Source organism: Glycine soja, chromosome 4, assembly GCF_004193775.1.
Source record: "Glycine soja cultivar W05 chromosome 4, ASM419377v2, whole genome shotgun sequence".
Taxonomy (NCBI): domain Eukaryota; kingdom Viridiplantae; phylum Streptophyta; class Magnoliopsida; order Fabales; family Fabaceae; genus Glycine; species Glycine soja.
Window position 1 is genome coordinate 14,393,109 of NC_041005.1, and position 11,058 is coordinate 14,404,166.

The window sequence follows — 11,058 nt, forward strand, 5'->3', positions numbered from 1 at the left end:
TGTGTATCGTTCCAAGTATGTAGAGGCAAAACAAAAATTAGGCATCTAAAAAGGGTGGGTGTATGCATACAGGTGGTTCTATCAGCTTGCAGGATCATGTCATTCGCTTGGTATGTACATTAAAATTATAATACATATTTCTTTGTACTTGTTTAATTTACCACTTAATGTTTATTTTATAATGTTTGTTAATAGTCAGAGGAGTTTGGTTGATCTGCATACATAGATGAGGTCTTTCAGTAAACTCATTTACGAAAGGATACTAGTCAATTTGTTGATGATAGATCCAGGTAGACACATGTGAGACCATTATCTTCCATGTTTTTTTATTCTTTTAAGTGTTTATTATATTTATGAAATAATAATTGTTTATGAATGATAGTAAGAATTTCAGGCTAGACTATCTCAAGCTAGGTCTGATGTTGCATCAAGTGTAGGTGAATCATAACTCACTCCTTTAGACCCTACTAAAGAACAAAAACTTAGGAGTCAGTGTTAGGTTACAACTACGGGACCAAAGTGTAAGGGACCCATTTACGGTACTAGAGACCTTGCTCATACTTATAAATGTGGAGATGAGAACTTCATGCAACATACGCAAGGATCTTCCAGTCACGCTCAACCTGCCGCAGAGATTAACCGACTAAGGGAGGAGCTTTGTCGAACAAAGGAGTAGATGCATGTATTTGAGTTAGTTGTCCTTCAGTTCCTACCTCCTGAAGTGTGGAACATTATTCATCAACATCAACAACCTCACCAACATCATCAGGACCAGCAGCAACAACAAGACAATGACCAACCAGATGACTAGCAACAAGACAATAACCACCGGAGGCACCTTCCCAATGAATATTTCAATTATTGACTTAGCAACAAAAAATTACTATTGGCATGTTACATTGTGCCTTACTTTTAGATTTATTAACAATTTAACATAATGATCTATTTTACTATTTGTTTTGGATTTATGAATTTGAGTATTTTGTTAATTAAAATTTTGACGTTAAATAACATAAATACAAAAAATAATTCCTAAATTATTGATGTTAAATAATAAAAATGAAATAAACAATTATTCATAAAATTTAAATACTTCTGACAAAATTATCCATGGGAAATTTGCAACGGAAACACCTGTCGGAAATTTCTGAAGGATATTGCTATCGAAAAAATCTATCAGAAATTTCCGATGGGATTATCCGTATGAAATTTGTGACGGACACAAAGAATCCACCAGTTTTAATCTCCTACGGCCATTTTCTAATGAATTTTGGTTCGTCGGAAATCCGTCATTAATTTTGATTGATTTACCGATGGATTTTTTAGTTTTCCGACAGAGTCTAGCCATCAGAAATATGCTTTTTTTGTAGTGTTATATTCATTTTTATCTTTGTGCAAATTTTAATAAAAAAATTAATTAAGAATATTTTTGAGTCACTAATTATTTTTTTTTACAAACTATTATTTTTATTCTTACTCTTTTATTTTTTACTGAAGGAACATAAAATTTGGCCAAATTTTATGTTCTCAATGAAGGGAATGGGTTAAACTGATATATTTAATAGAAATTGTTAACAGAAAATGGTGATGACAAAAAGATACATGCTACTCATTATCCCCAATCGTTAATGTTTTGTTCAAGAATTTAACAACAAATGATATCTCTTTGGATTATCTAATACGGAATTATTTTATTATCTTTTTTAATTATAATTTATAAAATTTTAACTATTACTATTTGAATATTCAGCTGATTACTTATTGTATTTTATCTGCAGTTTGCCTTTGGGATTTTGTAATTTTGCTTTGACTCCAAGGCTCAAATTATTCAATTATTTGATCCAAAATGGAAGCAAGGTTCAATATTGTTGTTGCATTACAAAAGGCTGGCAGGATTGTTGCACAGCTAACAAATTTAAACGAGATTCTTTAAAATTATGAGTAACTAAAATTTAAACGAATGAAGTATTTTGCTATTTAGTTTAGCTCTTTATTGTTACACATGTAAATCGACTATCTGAGAGTAATTTTTTAAACTTCCTCTTCGAGTACCTGGATCTCCCCTGTAGAATAAAACAAAGGTAGAGATATGAAGAGTAGATAATTTTATTCTGAATAATATAATGCTTTTTATAGGCAAAATTTACATCAAATTATCATAAAAGAGAGAAACCAAACAGTTATAACATATATTCTAATAATAAATAAGATTATTAGCCATTAAAAGAGCGGTTACAAAGTTTATAGAATATAAAAAACCAACAAACCCTTCCTTAAATTGAAAGTTTGCAAACTATCAGTTTAATGAGATTCATTAAGCATGCAAACTCCAAGCAAATTCCTTAGCTTCTGAAATGTAGACAACTTCAATGGTTTGGTCATGATGTCAGAAATTTGCTTTTCACTCTTGCAATAGATTAGGTCCCTTAAAAAATGAAATCTCACATCTATGTGCTTGCTTCTTCCATGCATAATAGGATTTTTTGACAACTTTATGGTGGAACTATTATCACAATAGATGAGAGTTGGACCTCGTTGCTTGAAGTGAACTTCTTCAAGAATATTCCTTAGCCAAATTGCTTAGCAAGCACATGCTGAAACTGCTATAAATTCTGCTTCTATTGTGGATAAAGTAACAATGGGCTGCTTCTGTGATGACCAACAGATTGATATTTACCCCATCATAAAAACATACCCAGAAGTACTTTTTCTATCACCTAAATCTCCAACATAATCACTATCCCAACAGATTAAACTTTTCACCTCTCTTATAAAACAACTCAAATTCTCTTGTTCCTTGCAAGTAACGAAGGATTCTTTTAGCAACAAGCAAATGCATTTCTGTAGGATTCTCCATGTACCTGTTAATCAAACTTACAGAATACATTATATCAGGCCTAGTTGCAATTAGATACATTAAGCTTCCCACAATCTATTTATAAAGTGTACTGTTTATTTTCTTCCCTTCAGGATCTTTGTACAACTTCAAACCACACTCAACTGGAGTGTTTACAGAATTGCAATCATGCATCTAAAATCAGTCCAAAATATCTCTCACATATTTCTTTTGAGAATGAAAAATTCCAACATCTGATTGCACTATTTCTATACTTAGAAAGTAATGCAACATGCCAAGATCAGTCATTTAAAACTCATTCATCATAGACTTCTTGAATTCATCAAACATGAGAGTACAATTTCCAGTAAATATAAGATCATCAACATATAAGCATACTATGAGTATTTTTCCTTTTTCATTAAATTTAATAAACAATGAATGCTCATAGAGGCATTTCGTAAAACCAACTTTTATGAAATAAGACTCAATGCGACTATACCAAGCTCGAGGGGCTTGTTTTAGTCCATAAAGAGCCTTTTTTAATCTGTAAACTTTGTGCTCATTTCTAATTTTCACATAACCAGGGGGTTGATCAATAAATACCTATTCCTCCAAATAACCATGTAAGAATGATAACTTTACATCTAGTTGAAATATAGGCCATGCATTTTGTGCTGCTAGTGCAACTACTAACCTGATTGTATCATGTCTTGCAACTGGTGAAAAACTTATGTGTAATCAACCCCATACTGTTGCTTGTAACCCTTGGCCACCAAGCGTGCCTTATATTTATCCACTTCACCATTTTCTTTCAGTTTTTTTTGAAAACCCATTTCACTCCTATGGTATTATGTCCATTTGGAAGATCACACAACTCCCAAGTATCATTTCTTTCAATGAAATCAATTTCATCATCCATCATTTTCCTCCATTTTTCTTCTTTGACAACACTTTCAAAGGTTGTAGGGTCACAATCTAAAAACAAAGCAAAATGAGTAATCGGATTTTCAATTTCTGTTACCCCATAATCAAACATCCATGCAGGCCTTCTTCTTGCTCGTTGAGGTCTTTCATCTTCAATTGTGATTGCTGGAATTTGTTGTTCTTCTAGCTCCCTTGTCTGCAACTCTTCATCTTCATTATCTTCATCAAAGTTTGCAAGAATTTACTTTGTTTCATCTATGTTATTTTCCCAAAATCTTTCTTCATAAGAAACAACATCACGACTAATAATGATCTTTTAGTGGTAGGATTATACAATTTATATGCTTTTGACTGATCACTAACACCAAGAAAGATACATTTTTCACCTTTATCATCAAGCTTTGATCTTTTCTTATCTGGAATATGGGCATAAGCAATGCATCCAAATATCCTAAAGTGGTCCACTGTTGGTTTTCTTTCGCTCCATGCCTCCTCTGGTGTCATATTTTTCAAAGCAAATGTAGGACTTCTATTTAGAATGTGCACGCTCCAATTATCAGCTTTAGGCCAAAATTCTTTTGAAATGCCACTCTTAGTCAAGAGGCACCGTACCATGTTGAGAATGGTTCTATTTTTCCTCTCTGAGACACCATTTTGTTGTGGTGTATATGTTGTTGTCAACTCCTTCCAGATTCCATGATTTACACAAAAAGTAGAAAATTCATCTGAGCAATACTCTCCACCACGGTTTGTTCGAAGAGACTTAATAGTCTTTTCAGATTCTATTTCAACTCGAGCTTTGAAGCTTTTAAATGAAGAGAGAGCTTCATATTTTTCCTGCAAAAAATAGATCCAAGTTTTTCTAGAAAAATCATATGTGAAAGTAATGAAATATTTTTTACCTCCATTGGAAGAAGGATTTATTGGACCAAATATATCTAAATGAATCAATTCCAAAACACATTTTGCTCTCTATGAATTTCCATTGGGGAACTGAGAACGATGTTGTTTGCTAACAACACATTCTTCACAAACTTGAGAGGGAGCAGTAATTTGAGGAAGGCCTATCACCATGTTTTTTTTGTTCAAGGATCTTCAATCCACTAAAACTCAAATGACCATAATGATAATGCCACAACCAAGTAGAAACAGTAACTTTGGCCATTAAACTAGAATGAATGCTTTCAATTTTTAGTGGGAATAACCTGTTTGAATTCATTTTTATAACTGCAATGGCACCTCAAACAGGATAAAAAATTTCACGAGTACCTTTGCTAATAAAAATTTCATAACCTTTTTCTTGCAATTGACCAGCACTTAACAAGTTGCTTTTCAAGTCAGGGACATAGAGCACATTAGAAATTGTTTCTACAAAACCATTCCTGGTTTTTATTTTAATATCACCTTTTCCCATCACTTTTACAGTAGAACAATCACCAAAGCTAATAGTGGAATGAAAATCTTCATTTAAATATGAGAAAGAGGACTTACTTCCACTCATGTGATTACTACAATCAGTGTCTACATGCCAGATTTCTGCCTCACTATCTTTTGCATCTTCAACATCCATCAATAAGGTTTCCACTTCTTTCTCCTCGATAAAATTTGAACTTCCCCTTTTTCCTTAAGATTAGGCAATCTAGTATAACAATTAGAGGCATAATGACCAAATTTATGACATCTATAACATTGTACCTTTGATTTATCATGATCTCTTCCTCTACCATTGCCTTGAGATTGATCATTATTGTCTTTTGTATTATTGTTGAAATCTCTATTTCCTCGATCTCCACGCCCTCTTCCTCTACCTCTACCTCTACCCCTTCCTCTAGAGTTGTTGGAATGAATATTGGTAGAAGCCTTCAATGCATGCTCCTCCATTGTTGATCTTTTGTTCATGCACTAATAAAGAACTTTGAAGCTCATCAAGAGAAAGATCATCAATATCATTTGACTCTTCAATTGAGCATACAATATAATCAAATTTTGGTGTTAATGAGCGTAGAATTTTTTCTACAATGGTTGTGTAAGTCATTTCCTCACCATGAAATCGCATGTTGTTAGCAATACCCATGGTTCTTGAACAATAATCAGTTACTGACTCACCTTCTTTCATTTGAAGGACTTCAAAATCTCTTCTCAACACTTGAAGTTGAGCACGTTTCACTCGTGAGGAGCCTTGATATTTTTTCTTCATTGAATCCCAAATGTCCTTGGAAGTATCTTTGCAAAGAATGGTTTCAAGGATAGAACGATCAATGGCTTGAAACAAATAATTTTTGGCTTTTAAGTCTTTCAATTTCATTACTTCATACTCTTTTTGTTGTGTCTCTGTAAGAGCTACGTCATCACTTGGTGTTGCCACACCACCTACAACAACCTGCCAGAACTCCTTGGATCGCAAGAGATTCTCCATCAACATGCTCCAATGATCATAGTGACCATCAAAACGTGGAATGACTGGTTGAACAAAATTTTCAAAAGATATTGGTGGGACAATTATTTTCTTCTCTCTTTCTCTTTGTTTTTTTTTCTCACACTTTTGGACTACTGTCACTCTCACTCCCTTGGACTGCTGCCTTTCTCTTAACCTAGCTAGCTCTTGATACCACTGTAGAATAAAAGGAAGGTAGAAATATGAATAGTAGATAATTTTATTCTGAATAATATGATGTCTTTTATAGGAAAACATTACATCAAATTATCATAAAAGAGAGAAACCAAACACACACACACACTAAATTCTTAGTTTCTATTTTTTTTTTAAAATTTAACTTTTAGTCCTTAAACAAAAAGTGATTAGTCAATGTTTCTCAATTTTTTTGGGTTAATATTTTTTTAGTTCGTGAACTTTTGTTTGACTAATCAAGATTTTTAAACTTATAAAAATTTCAGGTTTTAATCTCTAAACTAAAGTTTGAATCTATTATTTTTATTTATTTAATGAGATTTTAGAAACTAAAAATCAAAATTTTTAAATTTTAGGGACTAATTAGAAAACTTAATGAAAAAAGTTGAGAGACATTGACCAGTCAAATTTTTATTTAGAGATTAAAAACAGAATTTCAAAAAAAATTAAGAGATCTTAACCAATCAAATTTTTATTTAAGTATTGAAAAATGAATTTTAAAAAAAATAAGTACTAAACTTAATTAACTCTCGAATTCGGCCCTAAGAGAGGTGTACATAGTATTTAACAATGAGTCCCTGTTTGTGGATGTGGCCCTCGAATTTGGCCAGGCAAAAGGAACCGAATTAACTTATGAGTCTTGGCAGCGCATCAATGTATACACAGACAACTAACAAATTGTTTCACGTATGAATAAAACAAAAGAATTAAATCCTAGATCCGCATGCTTCTTGAAATTAATCTTGAAGCCCCCAATTTTGATTTTCATTAATTGTTTTCCATCAGAGCAAGGGAAAATGTTATGAACACCCCCTAATTAAGAAGGAAGAGAGATGCTTAAAAAAAAAAAGAGATATGGCCATAAGAGAAAAAATATTATCGATATAGGATGTGTTGTAGTAAAAGAAATGTTTTTTTTTTGCTGACGAAAAAAATAACTACATTCATGATTGTGAATTATATATGGAGAAAAACTACATTTAGCAATCAGCACATGCAATTAACGATGCAAAAGACTTTTTTTTTTTTTTTTTTACACATGTGTGCAGATGAATATGCAAGCATGCTGTTCTCTCAAGTCTCATGAGAGGGGTTTCGACGAATCTAGGAAGGTGCCTTGTATGATTTGGATATGTATATTTGGACTTTAATTGGGTGGCAAAGAAATTTCAGTGGTATTGACAGATATTAAAACTAGAGCTCAATACACAGACAAATAACAAATTGCTTCACGTATGAATAAAACAAAAGAATTAATTAATTCCTATATCTGCATGTTAGTTGAAATTAATCTTTAGAAAAGTCAGCTGGACTTCTTTGTTTTGTAGTGTAGCAAAATGACCCTAGCATCTTCTTTGGTGTAGATTTTGCCTCAATGTGAACGTGGCTGGTCTTAGACACGGGGCAGTTGCGAATTTGAAACTTTTAGTTGTTAAAATATAAACATTCATTTGTTAACCACCCCATTCACATTAGTTTTCATGATATCTGTATTGGTTTACTTGGTACTACTAATACCCTAGAAAATAATTGATAGTACTATTAAATATATATTAAATATATACAGACTTTAACCACCCCACTACATTCATTTGATAGTACTATTAAATATATATATATGTTGGAAAAAAAACTACTAATAATTCTTTGAATGACCTATCAAGGCTTTTAAAGTCAAATTTTTTAATGGGTCAAAATTGGCCGATGATTACTTTAACTTAAATTTTAGAAAATAATTGTTTTTCTTTTTTTAAAAGTTTCCTTTTCCAATTGAGTTAATAATATGGAACACAAAATAGGTTATTGACTATAATTTTCGATTTTTCATAATTTTTCGTTTGTTTTTTCCTTTGAGAAGGTATAGACTCTCCTAGTAATAAATTTAATATAAAAGAATACTAGCTAACACATTAAAATATTTTTCTTGTGTTTTTATATCACAACAATATTATTTTATTTCACAGTAAGTGAACATAGGATAATAAGGATATGCTATATTATTCTAATACATGTCTCAAACTTATATTATAGGAAATACACTATATATATCTCCGTCTGAGTGACCTGCGTCATTTGAAATTCTTCAAGGAACCATGTGTGCATTACTACCTACAGCACAAACACACATTTGAAGTATATAAACAATTTAATTTCAATCTGAAACAAAATCTATCTTGATGCCTCTGATGTTAACTCGCCCTTTCCCATACTTGGGAACCAATGTTACTAGAACACTATCATCATCTTCTGCTCCCAATTCTTCCAACAAATCCGTTAGTCCCAACCTCAAACAAGTAACAATCTTCTTGTTGTTTTTGTGATGCTCATGCGAATGAGGCACACTCACAAAGCTTCCTGCAAACTCCGTATTATCTGGCTTGACCAACTTATCATCTTCATCATTAATAAACACATCAAACTTCACACCTGTGCTGCTCTCAAACTCAATCCCTTCAACCACCAGAATCTCCTCCTTCTCTTCCTTCTCCTTTTTGCTCCTAGACTTCTTTGGCCTCTTCACCACTGTACTCACAACTGAATCCAACACCAATGGGAACTTCACATTCCTTGAAGTCTCAGCAGCATGTGCTGCAGCAACACCACCAAAAAGTGGTGTCAGTTCTACCTTTTGAGCCCTTGACCTTAATGGCGTAGGCTTAGATTTTAACCATGGAATGTCAACATCTTGGTAAACATACCCTAACTTTCTCGTGTCAAGACAATCCTTAGTCTTCACACGCACAAGGTTCTTATTCTCATCGTAGAAGAGAAACGCGGATTCTAACCAATCCGGGTCTGTTAAATCCCTTCTTTTCCCACCAAGTGTTTTCCATATGGACCACATCCTATCAACATTGGAATGGTGGCAATAGAAAATGGGGTCTCTTGCAGCAGCATATAAATTCCCCATGTCCTCCATTGTAGGGTGGTTGATATCACCGGTCCATGCATGAACAGGACCATGTGGAGTGCTCTCTACGGAGCCACCACCAGGGTTAGGCTGATCCCCAGCACGATAAGGATTTCCGAAGAACAATGTTGGAGTCTTTGCGTTAGACACAAGCTGCCTATACATTGTGGTGAGGTTGGTGGAGATATTTGCCTCTGCATTAGGATCCTCGATAGTAAAGTCAAGGTTTACAAGTGTTGGTGGTTGATGGTTGGCATTGCGTAGAGAATCATAAAGGGGTGATTTGGGATCTGCGTACATGGAAGGAAGCTGCATGCCCCCAGGAGCATCCCAGTTCCAAAATGGAAGAGCAAAGGTTGGATCATTGATCAAGCTCGCCAATATCCTTTCATGGAAATAGAGATACCATCTGTGGTAAGGAAAGAAGAGCCAAGAGAAGTGCACTTCGAGATCAAGGTCAGGGAAGCCTAGTTGGTGATATCCACCGTCGCAATAAGCACAATGAACTTTGGCTTGTTGCGCGAAACTACGTGGATCATCTGACGGGAGATTTTTCATCAGGTTAACGGCTTTCTCGTATTTAGCTAGATAGTCTTTGTTGACCAGATGAGCAGCGGATCGTACACGCAAGGGTTGGTTGGAGGGAGGGAACTTGAAATCTATGATGTTTGTGGAAATTGGGGGACAACAATTGGTGGGTTCTACACCTTCGGGTAGTTCTGCTTGAACACATGTGGTTAGGTCTGGACCAAGTATTGGGGCAGCATTGGCAAAAGGGATGTTGTTAAGAGTAGCAGCAGCACCACAAAGCCCTCCTAGGCCAAGTAGAATGTTCCTCCTATGTGGGAGTACTAGTTCTCCAGATGTGTTTGGTTTTTGGTTGTCACTGCATGTCACTCTAGGAATATGATGATGGCGTTTTGGTTTTCGATATTTAGCGGATTGAATTTGTGAAAAGGGATGATGCAAGGAAGAAGGGGAATTGGATGAGTTGGAAGAGACATTATTGATTGCACTCACGAAGGATATAGGAGAGATTGAAGCCATTGTGATAAAAAAAATTAGACCCTTTCAGCCCTTTTTATAATGAACTCATGAAGAATTTTCTTTGAGGAAGAACAATATATGTACGTTAACGTTGTCGGGATTCACCAAGTATATTGTTGAATTTAAGACAAACGTGTGCGATTTGATTTTGGGTTCTAGTTTTAATCACTGTTGATACCACGGAAAATTTCTTTGACACCCAATTAAAGTCCAAATATAATTTTCCAAATCTTGAAGGTTTACGCCAAGTACCGGATATCGTCGAAAGCCCTCTCATGAGACTTTGAGAGAACAGTATGAATGCATGAATCTAACTGCACGTGTAATAAAAGTCTTTTGAATCATAGTGCACGTGTTTTGAATCACTGTTGATACCACTGAAAATTTCTTTGACACCCCAATTAAAAGTCCACATATACTTTTCCAAATCTCGAAGGTTTACGCCCAAGTACCTGATATCGTCGAATTAATTTGTTAGCTTTGCAACAATCTTGTCAGCCTTTTGTAATGCAACAACAATATTGAACCTTGCTTCCGTTTTGGATCAAATAACTGAATGATTTGAGCCTTGGAATCAAAGCAAAATGACAAAATCCCAAAGGCAAACTGCAGATAAAATACAATAAGTAATTGGCTGAATATTCAAATAGTAATAGTTAAAAAATTTATAAATTTAGATAATCCAAAAGAGATATCATTTGTTGTTAA

At 34.0% G+C, this 11,058-nt stretch overlaps 1 protein-coding gene across 1 annotated transcript; it reads right to left on the reverse strand.

Annotated features, from left to right (window-relative positions):
* Positions 1-8,295: 8,295 nt before the first annotated feature.
* On the reverse strand, positions 8,296-10,369 carry LOC114409392 (polyphenol oxidase, chloroplastic-like). The gene has a single exon (XM_028372835.1). It carries the CDS (start codon positions 10,348-10,350, stop codon positions 8,545-8,547), a length of 1,806 nt encoding a protein of 601 aa, XP_028228636.1. The 5' UTR covers positions 10,351-10,369; the 3' UTR covers positions 8,296-8,544.
* Between the last annotated feature and the right edge of the window lie 689 nt (positions 10,370-11,058).